This window comes from Drosophila navojoa, chromosome 5 (assembly GCF_054131105.1).
Source record: "Drosophila navojoa isolate 15081-1374.11 chromosome 5, UAZ_NAV_1.0, whole genome shotgun sequence".
In the NCBI taxonomy this organism is placed as follows: domain Eukaryota; kingdom Metazoa; phylum Arthropoda; class Insecta; order Diptera; family Drosophilidae; genus Drosophila; species Drosophila navojoa.
This window is the reverse complement of record NC_142893.1, coordinates 14,728,077-14,747,051: the sequence shown is the minus strand read 5'-3', so window position 1 is coordinate 14,747,051 and position 18,975 is coordinate 14,728,077. Positions and strand designations below refer to the sequence as shown.

Genomic DNA, 18,975 nt, shown 5'->3' with positions numbered 1-18,975 from the left:
GAGTATGTTTTCTATGAAAAATAATATTGATTTTCAATCATATGATATATACGATATCAAGTAGATTTTATGATGACATATGATATATCATAAAGATCTTTTACTGATGAAAAATAAAAGATATTAAATGAAGTAAATGTTTCACATGGATTGTTGTTTTAGTTTTCGGAGGCGTATGTTTCCGAATTTTTGCGAAATAGTCAACAACTTGTATGGCTAAGCCTCATATACATATATGCGTGAATACTATATTAATCTATATATTTCTTATACTCATGTGTTTAGAAAGTGTTTTCGAATGTAGGAAAATATATTCAAAAAATGTAAGTGGAAAAAAATAAACAACTTTTGCGTTACACGCTTTACTGTATTTTAGGTTCATAGCTCGGTAATCCGATTCCTGTACATTGTGTTAATGAAATTCGTCTAACCTCACTTAGTCTGCATGCCCTAATAATGAGAACCAAACCTTGTAAGTACTTAACTTTTAAGAGTATTATTCAATTTTTGTTGTACTTTGGACAAACAATAAATTCAAGAACTTTAACCAACATATGCGAATGGGGGATATGGGGGAGGATAGAAGTTTTGGAATGACCCAGAGTTTTGAATGGGAATCGTAGCTGTTACCAGTTTCGAGACTGCTGTGGGAACAACAGAGGTGGAAAATAAGGTAGTGTAGGCAGTTCTTGCACCAAATGTTAGCTTAAGGACTTTGCTACTCGTGGCTGTGATGAGCGTTTCATAAATGGAAGTAGACGTGATTAATTGAGGCTGTGGAATTCCTAACAGGGGATTATAGAATGGATTTATGGAATATGGAAATTGTGACATAGGTGGCACTGGCAAGGAAATTGTTGAGACTTCAGTGACAAATTCAGTTTTCTTTACCTCCCCTACAGATTTCGACAATGTTCTAAGAATACTTTCAGTACCCCTTACGAGAGGTATAACATACGATTCCCAAACTGTATCAACCTTAATGATTGGACGTGTGGTAGTTATAACACTATTAGGTTGGCCTAATATTTCTGGCTTGATTTCTGATTTACTTAGCAGTTCAGAGTCAACAGGATTTATCGCATTTGTAACATTTGAGATACCATTCGCATTCGGCTTAGCTTCAAACTGGCCAGAGTTGCTCTCGTCGCCGAATTCAAGGTCCAAGTTAATTTCGGAACCTGCCTCATCCAAAATGCCCTCGAAGTCCTTAAAGTTCTTGGCAGGAACAAAATTATCGCGGAACGGCGAAACCGTCTGAGTCACAGTTACAAAGCTTGTATAATCGTAAGTTTGCACTAAAGTTATATGCGACGTCTCGTTCAGCTTATCATTAATGATTGGCAAAATTTGAGTTTTCAGTTTGGTTTGGGTGAATGAAAACGATTCCGTTATTGTCTCAAGTTCCGGTGTTTCAAGGCTATCTGTATAATGAATAGGCTTCAAGGTGGTAACAATTCCATCCATTGATGGCTTAACCATTTGAGTTGTAGACTCCAAAATGTTTTCAGTTAAAGGTCCATCGTGTTCCGAATACTCCTCACTATGATCAGTTTTAAGTGTTTTCTCGAACGTTGAAGTTACAGTGACGAATCGTGTTTTTTTCACAAGCCCGGCCTGTAGAAAAAAAGAAACAGAATTTTTAATTAATTGAGAATAGAAATAAAAGAAAAAAAAAATATATATATATAAAAACAGGTACATTTATATGTTTTTAGAAAAACTCTAAATATATATTTATAGCAAGCGTATACTTTCCTGAAAAATGTATGGACTTTTGATGGTGGCAATTTCATAGTAGGTATCTTCAAAGTTGCTCGGCGTTGAGATTTCGACATTCAAAGTTTGCACGAAATTATTGGGCTTTATCACATCGTTGTCGGCCACAATTGTGTTTTGTGAGCCAACAGCATCCAAATCTCTGTTGAGGTCAATGGTCTTTTGAATTTGCGGATTATTTTCAACTGTTTCCACGAGCGGATCAATTTCTTTGAGAGCCTCTGTTTGCAGTTCACTTCTGGCCACATTCGGAGAGCTTTTTCTGATATTCACTTTTGGCTTTGGGGATGATTTATATTGCCAGCGGCCTGGACGACGATTCAGCTTCAATGTATTCGGACTGAAACTTGTTACGTTATTATCTTCAGATATCAGATTCGTTTTGGTTCTATATGAGCGACGAGAACTTGTCTCCACCTGGGACGGGGTGACTTGAATCACAGACGACTGTGTTGACTTATTCCGCCTAAAAGGAAGAAATGAAATTGTTGTTAGTACAAATATTAAATGTAACAAAGATCCTATGATCCTATATGATGATAATATGTAGTATAATATATAATAGTACATAGATTTTTACCTCTTGCCCTTATTCCTCGATGATTTTCTTTTTTCTCCTGAAGGCCGACTATTTTTACGAGTACTCTTGGTAGTCAAATGGTTAGATTCGACGGGCGTCTTGTAATTTGGCAGAGATGGCGTCACTGTCTTCAATACTCGAGCTGTAGTTGTCGAAGTGTGGCGAGGTTTGCTTCTTCGTTCAGTGCTCGAAATTACCTGATGAATTTGTGAAGTTTTGCCCAAAGTTTTGGCAGTTATGATTGCCGTTTCCTTTGATGGGGTATTTGAGTTTCGACTTAGGGTATCCTTTTTCCTTTGCAGCAAGCCCGTTGAGCTGCCGTAATTGTTGTTGCGCTTAGAATGATCGGCACGTGTATTCAAATTAACCAAGCGAAATGTTTCTTCGGCGAACTCCTCCGGCTGTCGCGAAAGCAAAGCATACTCAGAGAAATCCACAGACTTGATTGGCGTATTCAGCAAACTAATGCTGCTTATAGCAATCGTAGAATTCGCTGTCGGTTGCTCATTTAGACTTGAGCTCAATAGCGGAGTTGGATTTATGCCATTTTTACTATCTTTAGTTTCCGGCACGTGCGGCTTGGTGTCAATAATATCCACAGGCTTAGCAGGTTTCTGAGGTGTTAAATCTGAAAGGGAATTGAATGAGGAAATTTAGTAAATCTTCTTGAAACTGATTTCTAATTCTACTTTCAGTTATGTTTGAGCTATATTCCTAAAAACTTACCAATTAGAGGAGAGCTTTGAGGCGAGAAGACCATAACAGTATTGCCAATAGTTGTTGTAAAATCCAAAAAGCCATAAACAGTTTGTGTTAATTTTGGGACATCAGAACAGGTAGCTGTAACGGAAAATAATTTTATTATAAATATTAATTCTGCCCACAAATATGAAACAAATTACTGACCATAGTTCGCAAGCAAAATAAGAAATAAAAGATAAGTCATTTTGATGCATTTACTCCGCTAGGACGCGGCTCATTGGTTAATGCTCGTATCTGAAAAAGTTTTAAAATACGTCAAATTAAATCTTTATTATTACGTTTTTATTACTTTATTTTATTATTATTTTCAAATATATATTATTATATTATTTTTAAATATATAAATATGTATACCCTTCTTAAATATCCAAGTTTATCATCTGGAATTTTACTCAAAACTAAAGAGGCATCCGAAAAAGACGAAAAGACCTAATTAAATATCTTGTTTCCCAGAAGAAAAATCGTCTATCACTGATCAACAAACTTTGCCCTTACAGTCTCTTGTATATTCTGCTACTACGGGTAATAGGATCTATTATTGCATCCATGCACCGTCTTCTCCATTAAGGGGACCGCAAATCCTTATCAGAGAAAGTTGATTTCCTGTTTGTCTCTTGCCTAGGGCTTTCTCGGTCGGCTGCAATTTGATAATATAGGTTTTTCCTGTTATTATTTACGATGGCATTAATGATACTATATTCTGTTAAATGGATCCAAACAATATTTCCCTACAGCATATTTTTGATGGTAAGATAGAGTGAAAGGAAATAATTTGGGATTTGCTTGTAGAAATCTAACAAAATTATTTTATTTTTATTTAAAAGCCATGCGTAAAACCATGCACACGTTCTTAATCCACTTTTATAATCTTTTAAGTAGTAGTTATTTTTAATAACAAAGAAATATACGTTTTTCCTAAGGCTAGAAATAAAATGGCAACCTTCACAAAACCTGATTTTAAGCCAAACAATGCGGGTGGTACTTAAGGCATGGCTAGTTGCAAACAATATTCCACAATTGTAAAGCTGGCGTCATATAATTGTTGAGGCAAACCTCTGGCACGCCTCATTATAACTCACTTTAAGACTGTTCGGTCAAACGAGCAACAAAAACTTGAAATTCGAAATAAACAAAAACCACACACGCACAGTTTACCGATTATCGATAAAAATCGATCAATTGTCAAGATTTTGAAGACAAACAGAAAGCTAAACACAACATTATATTTTACAATTCTAGAAATTCCTTGCACATTTCCGAATTTGTAAAGCTTTTCAAATTTCCCACAAAAATGTTATAAGACTTGATGGATAATAATATGACATACACAATAAACTCTTCGGCTGTGCTGCAAGCACAGATTTGGACGTTACATTATTGTGTTATTATTGTAATTTCAAATCAATAAAATACTGAAATACCAGGGTATCTATTCATCAGACACATTTATCACATTTTGAAAACAAACTTCACACAAAATTTAATTTTGCGGGCATTTTTTGTTTTTAAATTAACACGGAAACAATTATAGAAAACGTCAACGATTTCACTTTCATATTTCATATTTCAGATTTAATTATAATTACTATTGTTAATTAATCCAGGCTTGCTTTAAGCTAGAAAGCAAAAACGTTTGCAACATAATATTACCTAAGTGGCAAAATACATAGGTGAATGTATATATACTATATATGCGCGCACACATTACAGAGAATAACAAACGTATGTATGTATGCGCCTGTGTGCATGGGTGGATCGATGTACGCATGTGTGTGTGTATGCATAGATCAATTGGTGGTAAGCAACGCATGTGTGTATGTATTTATGTATCTATGTGTGAATGCAGGTAAATAAGTCAAAATGAAATAAAATTATGCACATAAAACACTTGTTTTCATTGAATAGTTAGATTATAAGCGAAAAAATCTGGTTTAGAGTTGATAATTGAGTAAAAGTAATTCACACTTTGTAAATGACCATGAATGAAAGTTACCTCTCTTTTTACTTTCAATTCAATTAGATTTCTTTTCTTTTCCAAATTTATAATATGTATTTAAATAGTTATACACAGAAAACACCAATAAAATTTAGAAGAGACCAATAAAAACTGAATATTTGCTTACTAAAGGTAATGTACACAGGTGGCAGCTCCTAAGACACAGAAGAATGCAATGATCGAGTTACATATGAGTGTTTGGACATTAGGGTGACTCAAGATTTGAACTAAAATTATTTAGATAATAAATTATATATTAAATCTCTGAATTTGTTGGTTTAAATAAATTATTCTATTTGTATTTATATATTTATTATATATATTTACATATGATTATAAATATTAATTTGTTAAAAAAAAAATGAATGCATGAATACCCGTATTTTTTTAGTTTTTAGCAAACAAATCAAATCGTTTGTTTTGGTTTGATAATAATTTGTTTTATATAAGTTTTGTATAACAGACGGACAAAGAGGCAGCGAGACTGGCAAACAAACACTGAAATGTAACAATTTTTCTGTCCCAAATTTGTATGCATATCTTTATGAATATTTTTAAGAATTGTTTATTTTATTTATTTATTTTTCTTTTTTGCATTTGGTCAATAACCTTGACTTCGAAGCAACCTACACAAAACGCAGGTTACTGAACGAAGATAAATCAATATTATTCCCAAGGTTTGAGATGTGCTGATTTTGCATACGATATGATCATCGTACATCAAGAGAGCTACATTAACTGAAATAAAAAATAATCGTATAACAGTAAATAAAAGAACAAAATTTCCCTCCATCAATCCCTTATTCAAATCTTGCGATCAAGATATCGTGGCACGCCGATATTTTCGATAGCTTTGCGTGCGTTTTGCGATTCGATTTACTTGTTGCGTCACGAAATAACTGCGTCGTCATGCGGCGATATTTTCGATAGCATTTGTATATGTTTTGCGACTCGAGTCGAGCTATACCTTTCGAAGAGAAGAAAAATGGATTCACTGAATTTATCATTTAATTGAAACGTAAGGTTATCGTTACCTCTCTATGACTCTTACACACATTTTTGATTTATGGCTCTTCGAAGTTACTCTGAAACAGTCATTGATGCGGTTAGATTAAGTAATTCACGCACTCTTATTGCTTGTGTTAAACAATTTACATATATTTTAAAGCTTATATTCTAATACTTAAAGTCTAAACAGTATTTTTATTACATTTCCGTTCTCAATATGATAATTTCCGTATAAATGAATGATATAAGGATATATTAACATATTACCATATAAGTAATATTTGAAAGAAATTAGAAACATTAATATCCATGCTGAATTACTAATGTTTGCATAACTTTACGTATTTGATTGTTTGTATTAAGGCAAGATTTAATGCCAAGAGAAAATGCCACGCATAAGATTTCAACCGCGTGCTCTTGTAACAATATGCATATTTCAAGCAAGTTGTCAATCGCGGTTGCTGTTACGGACGAATTTTCATCCCTTAAACATTGGATATAGGCGTTCAAAGTACACTGATTGATATCTGAGTTTCCTGGATTGTGCTTTAAATGTCTAATCAATATAATGAAGGCAATGGATCGTATCTGAGCGCTTGGCGAAAATATTAACTCTAAGAGACGCTCAAACAACTCATTGATAAACACAAATCGCTTTGAAGTCAGACATTCCATTTCCTGCAGAGGGCCTAGTATCACTTCTTCAATATTGGATTGTTTAATTATTTTGATTAGGTCCAAAATATGTGGAGAAACATCAGTGAAATTCGTCTTGCTGTAAGACCCGAGAGTCATAACCGAAAATGAACTCCTGCAGACATCCTGAGCATTACTGGTGCCCTCAAACGAGTCAATTTCATTGGCAACATTTTTATTAGTAATTGGTTTTGTTTCCGAATGTCCATCTAGTTCATATTCCACCTTCACTTCCTCGTCATCCAATTCTAAGCACGTATTCGTCTTGTGCTGAAGTAGAGCAACAGCTTGCACAAGTGCTTGCAGCTTTCCGATAGAGGTGTATCTGGCTGCTAATTCTGTCAAAATTCCGACATATTGCTCAATAAATTGCAATGCTGTTGAAGGATTAACATTGATATATGATTGCAAGATTTGCACAAATTTCACAAGCATTTGGCATGCCTCCTTCACTGAACTGTGATGCTTAAAGAATATGAAATAGCACGAGAGGGTTCTTTGAGTCTCATTTTTATAGGCATCTTCGAAAATCATTGGCTGCAGCAGTTCCAGAGTTCGTAATATCTGTACGAAACGATGGAAATGATATTCCTCACGCAAAGCTTTCATGCTATTCTGTCCCCTGCCTTGCATAACGGACGATAATACGCCCAAATGGCGAAGGAACAGAAGAGGATGCGACGCAGCCAGCTTTCGAAGCAGCAATTCGGTATCAGCTGATAATGTTTCAAAGTCCTTCTTGGCTACCAAACTTCCCAAGCACGTTATCAAATTATTTGCTATTTTATCAGCTTGACAGCCCTTTAAGCTCTGCAGCTTATTGTTTTGCACATCAGCGCTGCAGTTCTTAATAAACTTGATACGTGGATACATAATATAGAGCTGTTGCAAGATTTTGTTTTTCAATAGATCTGTAACTTGACTCATCTCCACGTACTCTATTACTTTCACCATTAGATTTTTGTTTTTTTCCGTCAGCTTAAACAAAAGATTCATTCGCGAGCACAATTTAAAGTCATAGTTTCCATTTGTATCATTCTTTACCTCTGAGATTCCTTCGTATAAAATAAAGTGTACGAAGGCCTCTAGCTCAGAAGGCTCCAACTTAAAGAATGAATTTGGTAACACATTTTTCGACATATACTTATCTCTGCCTTTCCACAGATTCGGATTTGTAGTCAGAGCTTCAAAATAGTTTAGCACGGTACTGAAATCGTAGTCAAGTTTATAATCCTTAAATAGGCACTTCGCAATTCTCTCGATGGTACTCCAATTGGTTTGATGATTAATAAGCGATAAAAGGAAAAATCTAAACTCCCTACAGGAATTGGAAAATAGAAAACTTTCCTTTAATAGTTTTGTGCATACTATTTCAGGATCTGCCTCTGCGAGCCAATCTATGAATAATCCATTATTGAAAATATTATAATTGACTTTGTCGCTAATAGTTTTATCATTACTAAGATTTTCAAAGTCTTCAATCATTTCTCGGACTATTTTCTTTGTCGCTTGGAGAGAACTTTGCGATTTTCGTTTGATAAAGTATAATTGATACGAGCTCTTTAGCATAAATAATAGGCTTTCTAAAAATAGTTCTGTTTTGAAAACCTGTTGCGAAGATGAGCCTAACTGATTTGACATTCGAATGGTCTGCTTTAGTTTCTTTTCAATAACGAGATAATTATCAGTGGGCAACTTGCAGCTGAAATATGCTCTTAGCAAAGTCGAGGCACCACGGCTTGTGTTAATGTTGATTGTGTCGGCACGTGTATAGTCCAACAATGACGCATTGACAACCTCGCATATTGAGGTTATGAAATCTGCATCATTTGACATTGGAGAAACGACCAGATCTAATAAATTATGAATTAAATTGCGATAGTTGTTAGTCGTAATCATATTCTGATTCGGACTTTTAAGTAGAATTTGTACGGTCTCCTTTTCGGTATTCCTGTTGCTGACGTTCTGAACAGAGTCTGGATCGAATTTACTTAGATGAAAGACTTCCTGAGTGTACGCATTTATTTTTGGCAGATCGGGTACCGTTTGAGAATGTGAATGCAAGTCCAGTGCCTGTACAGTATAATGCCCATTTTTAGCTCCTCGGGCTTGTTGGATTTCAATTAGCTGCGCCAAATAGGCTTTGTTAAGTATAGCGTTTTTAACCAAATCAAACTGTTCTAATACCGCAGTGTCGAGCATTGCCAATAGTTTGGACATTGAGTTTACCGGTGTGCCGAAATTTTGAACGAACAACACTATTTGATCCGGTGTCAGATCATTCAAAGCTGCTTCAATCAGACGATCGACTGATGATCGAATCATCTTGAGTTTCAGCCAATCTGGTAACAGCTGAATTTGTTCTTGAGGCATTGTTGGCAAGAAGGCTACCGGCGCTGGTCGACCCGGAGGGAACCAATAATCGAGAATTGGTATAGACTCGGGCATATTGCTGCTCGAATATGTTAGGAGTATAATGAATGCATGAATTATGTTTATATGGAGCGGCAGTTGCACACCGTCTTCAAACTGGACCATCAATAAATCAGGATATTCTGTCCATTCATAGGGCTCATGGAACTCTCTCAATTTGATAATGTAGTTGTTGAACATTACGAACAAGCATTTCAATGTCTGAATTCGGTTCTCATCCGGGTTAAGATTGTAGTCCTCTTGCGATATTATAATATGTTGAAACATCGTATTGCGTTCAACAATTAATTGTGCCATATCTATAACATGATCCAGCATTTCGTTAACAGGATCATTAAGGGTATGTTTCGTTATAAATTGAATATACGCCATAATAAGTTCTGGACAATTTTCGACTTGGCACGCTGCACGCAGTTGGGGAATAATGTACATTTTGGCCTCCAAGAAATGTGGAATTTGTTGAATTGATTTCAATAGCCATTCGTTTTCATATTTGCCAGAGTTTTTGAAGATGATTTTCAAGCCAGATAAAGCCGCGACTCTAGACTGTTTTACTGTTGAGGACAAGCGCCTAAATATATAGTCCAGCACTTCACAAACAACGTGATTGTCGTAGGTGGAATCCATTATTAGATTTCTAATAAAGTCAACCAACTCCTTATCGCGGCTGTTCTCTTCGTTAATGCTGTGCGCATTGAATAGCAAAAACTCACAAAGACACTGAACAGGCAGATGGCTAAAGTCGCCTTCGCTGTTCTGAACTAAGTCCGATAGCCAAGGCATTGATTGAGTTGTGCCTTGCCGTTGTATGATATCTAAAAGCAAGTCCGGCTTTCGACAGCGACAGAACAAATGCCCTAATTTGTACGTTTGGTTAAGAAACTTAAGTTGCTCTAGAACTAAACTTGGTACTTTTCTTGGCGTTCCCATTGGATCCATTAGCATTAGTTGGGTAATCAAAATTGCATTTTCCTCAGTGATTACAGCATGTGGAGAAGTTTGCGCGGCCAAATATGTTTCAAATTGAAGAATGTGATCCCTTTCAACAGTAATTATCTGAAAGTAAATGACGAAAACTTGTAGAAAATCTAAATTCAATAATTATTTCACATTGCTTACCTGCAATTCATCCTTGTTGGAAACAAAACTGTTGAATTGATTTGTTATACATATTTCAATTAGGAGTTTCATCGTGGGGTAGTGATCCCAGCAAAATGCTCCAAATGTTGAAGGATTATGGGCAGAAATCATTAATAATATTAGCCAGGCTTTCCAATAAAACGCAATGATCGCTAGTTTTGGGGGCTCGTAGTCCTCCGGCAACTGAATATTTTCCGGATGATGATATTCTGACATGCTAAACAGAAAGTCAATGATGTCGAATTTATTCGCTTGAACTGCTGGAAAATCGGTGGCTTTCATTCCGGAGACCCGCTTTATCACCAGCAGTAATATGTCAAATGTGTTTGCGATGGAGAATGGAATATCCTTTGTTATGCCTATCAATATAATTCTCAGTAAAGTCTCTTCATGAATGGGAGTTTCCGATATTATTCTCAATATGGCTCCCCTCTCCGGCTCCGATGGCCACTGGTCACAGCGCGAATACTGCTCCGGGTTGTCAAGCAAGAGCAACTTGTGTAAAGCCTGGTGATATTCTGCAGCCTGGATTTTATACAGATTTGGCACTGTCTCGTACATCCAGGAAACTGAATCCAACTGTATTTGTGACATCTGATTATAGAGTCGTATTAGCGCTTGATTATTTTTCACATCACGATTCGTTTTCAGCGATAAACTGCCTTCGCGCGCCTGTGGCGTGGCCGACAGAAACATGCAAAGGCAAACAATGTCGACCACAGAATGAAATATCCTCTCCTTGAAATCAAATTGCTCAATTTGTTGAGTCAACTCCTCTCGTTCACTTAAGAAGGTTTTACAAAACTTCACAAGATTCACATCGAAGCGTAGCATTCGTACAAGCTCCCGTAGAAATACGCGCAGCGTCCTCAAACAATCATCGCGTTGCAGTAGAAATTCCTGATATATTTCCGCTAGGGTAACTGCCGACTGATCTGGTGATGTCTGAAACATCGTCGCTGTAAAGGGATTTTTAGATTATAATTAATTTATTATAATTATTATTACTAAATATATTATTTGAATATTTGCTTACCAAGCATTCCCATATTATTTGGATTTCTTGTATTTGAGAGCTCATTCTGCACGACAAGCTTCATGATGGTGCTCAAGATATCTGGCTGCAGGTGTATCATTTCCTTGAGGCATGACATATAATGATTAATAAGTGGTTTGGTTTTTAGTCGCATTTTTACCAACACTTGAAGCACTTCGTTGTCTTGGGTGTTTTTGCCTTTGATATTGAAACATATATATGATAATAGTTGCTGGGCGAATTTGACAAGCTTTCCATTATGTATCCATAATTCCAGGCGAGAGATGCTGAGGCAGCGCACCTCTCCGATACCCGAAGTGGTGCAAAGAAATTTCAGAAAATTCCTTGTATAATTGTCTTGTTGCTGGCGCTTATTTAGCTGATCTCGAATCGCATCACTCACTAGTTTCTGCACAAGACTGTCTGCAAATCTGGACTTTACGGAGCAAATGGCATCGGCTGCCTGATCAGCCTCCAGGTACGGGCTAGCGTCCAGACTCTGAGTGGAGTTGTCACCCGAATCATCGTCTACAGTGAAGTTTTCACGATGCGATTGCCCACTTGCTACGGTCGTGTTCACGTCCCATCGCAGCAGACTCAAGTGTGGAGTTCGCGTTTTGAAGGCCGCACAAATATTTTTAACCAGCGGCGCGCAGTAATCGTTGTCTGCCCAAAATCGCTCATTGACAGCATCATCCACGTACGTACGCAGCAGTACTTCTGGCCACTGAGATATATCGGAAAAACCTCTTGTAAGTAAGTTTGTAAAGAGGACGTGAAGATTAATATTATAGCGCATTTTGACATTAGTCTCACGACGCAGAAAGGACAAAAGTGCGTAGGCAATGACATCGTTGTTAAAGAACTGTGGATGCACTTTGGCCAGGTAGAACAAGGTTAAGTACGCTACGTTGTCCACTTTAGATCTGGATGCATCTCTCGATGTCGCGTGCCTGATGATTCCACAAATAAGGCGCACAACGAGCTCATTGTCGTTTTGCTCAATCGCTGCATATATGGTTTCTATGGCATTAGACAAATCGCAGTCCTCGGCGATTTGTTCCCATATTTCGTAGTGCGGAACTCCTGTTGTTGTAGCCAGATCGGGGCATCCGTCTTTAAGGCTAACTCGAAATCTCTTACTAGGATGACTTCCGAGACTCGTTGAAGCTTCTCTCTTTCTATCAGTCGAGCTGCCACTGGAGCCCGGCATTCCTTTTATTGGTAATATTTTTGATTTAGAATCATCGCGGCCACTTTTGGTACCGAGAGCGAAGAGTTCGGCACCTAGCAATACTTTCTTTTGGCCCCTATTTGGGGCATTTGTTTTATTTCGATCCATAATTAATCCTCTTATTTACACTTGTGCCGCAACGAAATTCACTCTTTATGAGAATGAAAACATTGCTCGACTAACTCTTCTGAGAATATGAACTAGTTCTTGAATGTCTGGTTGAGTTCTCAACTTTGTTTGTCTAAGGTATTTATTAGTTACATGAACAAATAAAATATGGATAATTAAAAATAATAAAATGGGCCTATTATTAAGTCAATTACTTAGCAATATTAGAACATATTAATAAAATTTTATTAAAATTAATTCTTTGCACTGTACCTATTTTTTTATTGATTATCCATCTCTTAAATTTATAAGCAAATGTTGTCATTATTCAAAAAGGTCAAATACACTGTTAACACACGAATAAAATTTGTCTCGTCATATTATGATTATTATCCCAAGCTGAATACGATATTTAACAATTTAATTTTTAAACAATTCAATAACATATATGTAGCTTGAAGCACTACCATAGTGCATGAAGTTAAGTATACTGTGATAATAATTCTGTTAAACCTCACTTATTGCATGATTGTAACGATACAATTATTTTTACAAAGTATTCACGGAAAGTAACGAATATGCTAAAATACTTTTACTGTATACGCATGAGTAAACGGCATTTGCAAAGTCGTGTTCAAAACAAGATATATATTATTAAGCTCGGGCAGCTAAATTTAATTTAATTTGCTAACAATCAGTTGCGAAATAACAATAAAATATTAAGTGATATATATATATATATCCTTGGTGCTTACACTATTGAAAAACTCATAATTGTGCCATAGAGTTAATCAATTCACTAAACCAAACGTGTTAAAAACGTAAACACAACACATATTGTACAAAACTACCGAAATGGCAGATTTAGAGGCTGTTTTAGCTGATGTCAGCTATTTAATGGCAATGGAAAAATCAAAATGCACGCCAGCAGCAAGAGCCAGTAAAAAGTTGATTTTACCAGATCCCAGGTATCCACTTTAATGTATTTATTCAAATAGGGATACATATATATGTCAATAAGTGTAGATGTGTGTGTATGCGTGTGTGTGATAAAATGTGTTAATGTGTGTAAATATATACATACCCATTTGGGTAAACATAATTAGAAATATTATTATACTACTAGAATGTTAGAAAATCCACATAAATACTAAATCAATCAGCATATACACCTTCAAAAAGAATTACGCACATATACATATAAATATATATACATGCATAAATGAATATCTATATATGTATATATATAAATATATATTTATATATGTATGTAGGTATACACACATGAGTATACATAAAAGGGCTATTTTGTTTACATATGTTTATGTGTAAATGTGTACATTTGTATGTTTTCAAATTGTATATACACCTTTGAAATGATTTGATTTTTTGAAAAGAACCCAATCAATAGTCTGGCCACGAAATATAATTGTATAAGTAGACATACATATATAGCAGTAGAAAAAACACAAAACAAAAAAAATGTGAATACATATAAGAAAGAAAGGAAAAAAGCATTCTATATATAGATATTATTCAATTTATATACACACATGTACTGGAATTTGTATATTAATTAATTTAATTAAACACTGTAGGCATGAAGTCAGTTAGGTATGCAAATGCATAAATGGAAATGGCAACAAAATGTTTTTGTTTTTCATCAGAAATCAACAGAAAAAACTGCATTTATAATTTGATTTGTCCTATAGCGACTCAGCTGTCCTGGCAGGTGTCCTGGCCTCTGAGTCAAATCTGAATATAGCCCACTGTCGTCTGATGGTCTGACATTTTGCTATGATACATATATTTTACTATTCTCAATTTTATTAACTTCCGGTTTCTTTCAATTCCGTCCATAATGGGTTTATTGAACTTTTGTGTATATTTACATACATAAAGCATATGAAAAACAACAAATTTTTTATTACGGATTATTTTCGATTGCGATTTCTACTGCTTACGCCGATGTTATATTGTATATATAGATTCTATAGGTCCGATTGAAGCTCCATGGGGATCTTATTAACACGCTCAATAAAAAACTCATTTAATTGCCATAACAATTAAAAAGAAATCATTTACTAATGTTAATTAATAATCATCTTCTAATGCTAATTAAAGGCAAATGTTTTACTTATGATAATTGATAATCATCGTATAGTTTCTATAAACCCCTTCGCTTGGCACCCCTCTAATTTGTTTTTCCCTCTCTGAAGTGAACTATTTTACTGGAAACTTTTGCCAATGATTCATATTCAGCATGGTCAGCTTATCTATTCAGTAATACCTATATGCATTAAGTGTAATCTACTGAGCGACTATTATAAATAATTTAACAGTAAATGATTAAAGTCCGAGCTGCGAAACATATGAATGTATAAATTTAGATAAATAAACAGTTGAATGATAACGACAGAAAGTTCGGATATAACACAAAGCGCTTGATTGAGCCCGTAATTACGAAAGCTACAATGAGTGCATGCAGTAGTAAAGCCAGTTAAATTAAAAATAGAATTTTTTACAACCAATGTGGAATGTCAACCCAATGTGGAAGTCTTGATAGCTTAAGCTGATCAATATTAGTAAAAATATGAACATATATAGGGTGTAGTGAAAATGAGAAGTGAGTCTATATGAAGTCAAGTTAACAGTAGCTTAACATTATTTATTTATGTTAGCCATCCTCTCTAAAAACAACAGAGCAGAAGAAGTTAACAGTCAGTCATATAGCATTATATATTTATGTTAACTGTTTATGCTTGTTTGAATGTTATTCCTATAGAAAATGTCAGCTTTCACGCTAATAATACAAAAATACGAAATTTCCCACGAATAGATTATAAAAGTAGTTGATTTGTAGTTAATCTATCATGTTTCTTTTTTGTTTCTATATTTAAATATGATTTTTCCCCACTTTTTGATATTTTTTTTTTTAGTTTTCGCAAAGTTATACAGACAGGATATTATTACACGAGTGCATGCGAAAACCAATGCATTTTGTATCGATAAACGCTTTCATTTACTTTCCCAAAAAGTCTACAAAAATTCCTAAATGAGGAGCTCGACGGCTGGAAGCTGGGATGCGGATCTATTATCAAAATGAGCTATATGAACAGATGTAGATGTAATTAATTGGTTTTTTCATTTCATATCCATACACTTTTCTGTATTTTAGTATTATTGATATAATCTATTATAATTTAAGTTAAGTTATAAATTATAAGCTGCTGGAAACAGAAAGCCTTCGTTAATAATATTTGTTGAGATTTGCATTCCATTTGAAAGTCAAGTATTAGTCTAGTATTCCCGATTAATTAGTAATAGCAATAACGCAAGATTTTTTTGCTTGTGCTTTAAGAGAAACTGTGCCAGTTAAGAGAATGATATATGTGATATTGGGTATAAAATAACCGATTTGAGTTCTGTAAACAAAATACATATATAAACATTTTATATCGCTACAGTGAATTGAATCGAACCGATCAAAGTTTTCTTTGAAAACTGGCCGTGCGAGGCTGAAAACACGATTAAGTAATGCAGAATCATTAGCCATATATTATTTCAAACACAAAGTGGTAGTGAAGCGTTCATTGAGCATGTTGGCAATTAGTTTGAGAAAATATAAAAATACAATAAATTTATTATAAATGATGTAGGGAAATGGAAGAATTTCTTCAACAATAGAAAGACTTTATACTGAACAAACTGAAGACCTAAATTAAAATACAGAGATTGTATATAAATTATATATTTTATATCCCCTTTATTACCTCATTAAATGATAAATAGATATATTGGAATTTACCCTTCGAATATCAAACATATCCTCAATAACTTCTTTATTTCTACATAGCGCTGTACTTAAACTGTATAAATCTTCTTTACAGCGTTAGAAGCGTTATGTACAAATACCTTGAAAAGGAAAATCAACTCAACTTTCACAACATTTTTAATCAGATTATAGGTACTTATAATAATCTTAAGAGATCACAATCTGGCCGATAATAATCAATTACTATTTTAATTCGTCCTAGGATACTTGTTGTTTAAGGATTTCTGTGAGAATGATTCTGAAGAGCCAATTCAACAGTTGAAGTTCTATGAGCAGGTATTACTAATAATTAAATATCTATGAATATATATGCAATATTTCTAACTAATATTCTTGAATACTTTACCTTAAAGATTAAGAATTTTGAGAAAACAGAATGTTTCGACGAGCGAAAAAAACTGGCCAGAGAAATTTATGATAATTTTATAATGGAAGAAATGCTGTCACATACTTATGTAGGTATTCCAGGCATGCGGAAATCTGAAGTTATATGTTTGTTATTATATTTTAAATAGGAATACTCCAAAGATGCCGTTGCAAATGTCCAAAAGTATTTATTAAAAAATGAAGTTCCTGTGAATTTATTTGAAGTAAGTATCTAATGAAAATTGTAGATATATATTTATCGTTTTTAAAGAAAAGTATTAGCGTAGCGTTCAGAGTATATTATATACATTCCAAAAAAAACATAATAAAACCAATCACTTCAATGGAATTTTTTGAATGACTCCAATTTATTTACACATATTCGAATAAAACATAGAAACCATACCTCAACCATATATGCATTAGAAAACTTTATACTGACGTCATCGTAACATACGGGCATAAATATCCAGCTATTTTGGTTGCTATTATGTAGGCTGTTCAGAATTTCTTTGAATTAAATTTTACGAATGTATGATTTTTATTTTATTTCCTGTTTAATATTTACTTATACCTAGAAAGTGCACATTCGATTTTTTCGAATTTTAAGTAATCAGTAATTATTTTTTATTGCAGCCCTACATGGAAGAAATCTTTGGTCAGCTTAAAGGGAAACCATTCAAAAAATTTCTGGAAAGGTATGTATTGTTTAAAATTATTTGAAATAAATTTAAACAATAATATAACTATTATTCACTAACTTCGTAGCAATAAAGTTGAGCAAGAAAACATCCTAAATTTTGTATATATTAAAATTGAAATATTGAATAATATAATATAAAAACATTTAAAGAATATAAATATGGCAGACTATGGGAAACTCAATTTGGATAGTCGTGTATTCCAAATTAAATTTATTTTATTTATTTATTGAAAATTATAAGATCAACTCCGAACTATGAATATACTTGGGCGTCAATCCTTATATTAATTTTATAACATACAAAATTTACATTACTTAATACCATTTTGATATTTGTACAGTGACAAATTTACAAGATTTTGCCAATGGAAGAACCTGGAGCTAAATATACAAGTATGTAAATAAACTATTTTATATAATTTGAAAGCACAATGAAAGTAAATGCATAATTATTTTCAGTTATCAATGAATGACTTTAGCGTACATAGAATAATTGGTCGTGGTGGCTTTGGCGAGGTCTACGGCTGTCGAAAAGCCGATACTGGCAAAATGTACGCAATGAAATGTTTAGACAAGAAGCGTATTAAAATGAAACAAGGCGAAATGTTGGCATTGAACGAGCGCAATATGCTACAAGCAGTTAGTACAGGAGTAAGTTACAATAATATAATATATATATATATAATTGCTGTTGCACTAATGTCCATTTCATTTGCTTAATATAGATTGATTGCCCTTTTATTGTGTGCATGACATATGCATTTCACACCCCGGATAAATTATGTTTTATATTAGATTTAATGAATGGCGGCGACTTGCATTACCACCTATCACAGCATGGAGTATTCAGCGAAGATGAAATGAAATTCTACGCAGCCGAGGTAATAGCAAAATCGATAAGACAAATATATATGGATTGCTAATTATATTCTTTTCTTTAGGTTATTTTGGGCTTGGAGCATATGCATAAGCGCTGCATTGTGTACCGCGATTTGAAGCCTGCTAATATATTGCTGGATGAAAATGGTCACATTCGAATATCGGATTTAGGTTTAGCATGCGATTATTCCAAAAAGAAGCCCCACGCTTCAGTGGGCACCCACGGATATATGTCACCAGAAGTATTATCGAAAGGAACATCCTACGACTCATGCGCAGACTGGTTTAGCTTTGGTTGCATGCTATACAAGCTGCTAAAGGGACATTCTCCATTTCGACAACATAAAACAAAAGATAAGCATGAGATCGACAGAATGACATTAACCATGGTAAGAAAATGTTAATTAATACAAGTTCTAA

The 18,975-nt window shown here is 34.3% G+C and overlaps 3 protein-coding genes across 11 annotated transcripts in view; 1 reads left to right on the top strand and 2 right to left on the bottom strand.

The window, feature by feature from the left end:
- Positions 1-128: 128 nt before the first annotated feature.
- Positions 129-5,721, bottom strand: LOC108658855 (uncharacterized). Of its 7 annotated transcripts, none has more exons than XM_089261541.1 (6): positions 5,245-5,347; positions 3,266-3,355; positions 3,086-3,199; positions 2,360-2,987; positions 1,762-2,245; positions 129-1,620 (listed from the first exon to the last, which is right to left on the bottom strand). In XM_089261541.1, exons 2-6 carry the CDS (start codon positions 3,303-3,305, stop codon positions 544-546), a joined length of 2,343 nt encoding a protein of 780 aa, XP_089117667.1. In that variant the 5' UTR covers positions 3,306-3,355; positions 5,245-5,347; the 3' UTR covers positions 129-543. The 7 variants fall into 7 exon arrangements, with proteins under 7 accessions (XP_089117667.1, XP_089117662.1, XP_089117663.1 ...); XM_089261536.1 differs by lacking the exon at positions 129-1,620 and adding an exon at positions 3,642-3,758 and having other exon boundaries at positions 1,731-2,245; positions 5,245-5,342; XM_089261537.1 differs by lacking the exons at positions 129-1,620; positions 5,245-5,347 and adding exons at positions 3,642-3,758; positions 5,115-5,238 and having other exon boundaries at positions 1,731-2,245.
- Positions 5,722-6,245: 524 nt separating this feature from the next.
- IntS1 (integrator complex subunit 1) lies at positions 6,246-12,868 on the bottom strand. The gene is made up of 3 exons (XM_030389748.2): positions 11,431-12,868; positions 10,374-11,353; positions 6,246-10,310 (listed from the first exon to the last, which is right to left on the bottom strand). Exons 1-3 carry the CDS (start codon positions 12,770-12,772, stop codon positions 6,426-6,428), a joined length of 6,207 nt encoding a protein of 2,068 aa, XP_030245608.2. The 5' UTR covers positions 12,773-12,868; the 3' UTR covers positions 6,246-6,425.
- Positions 12,869-13,353: 485 nt separating this feature from the next.
- Positions 13,354-18,975, top strand: part of Gprk1 (G protein-coupled receptor kinase 1) — a 48,741-nt gene continuing 43,119 nt past the window's right edge. For 2 of the 3 annotated variants that reach the window (XM_089261934.1, XM_089261932.1), the window contains exons 1-10: positions 13,354-13,740; positions 16,663-16,739; positions 16,810-16,883; positions 16,961-17,062; positions 17,123-17,197; positions 17,610-17,671; positions 18,018-18,069; positions 18,136-18,327; positions 18,402-18,557; positions 18,618-18,944. In XM_089261934.1, the coding sequence (XP_089118060.1) occupies positions 13,628-13,740; positions 16,663-16,739; positions 16,810-16,883; positions 16,961-17,062; positions 17,123-17,197; positions 17,610-17,671; positions 18,018-18,069; positions 18,136-18,327; positions 18,402-18,557; positions 18,618-18,944 (1,230 nt within the window). In that variant the 5' untranslated portion in view covers positions 13,354-13,627. Of the gene's footprint in view, positions 13,741-15,711; positions 15,900-16,662; positions 16,740-16,809; positions 16,884-16,960; positions 17,063-17,122; positions 17,198-17,609; positions 17,672-18,017; positions 18,070-18,135; positions 18,328-18,401; positions 18,558-18,617; positions 18,945-18,975 lie in introns of all 3 variants that reach the window. The other variant, XM_089261933.1, reaches the window with a different exon arrangement.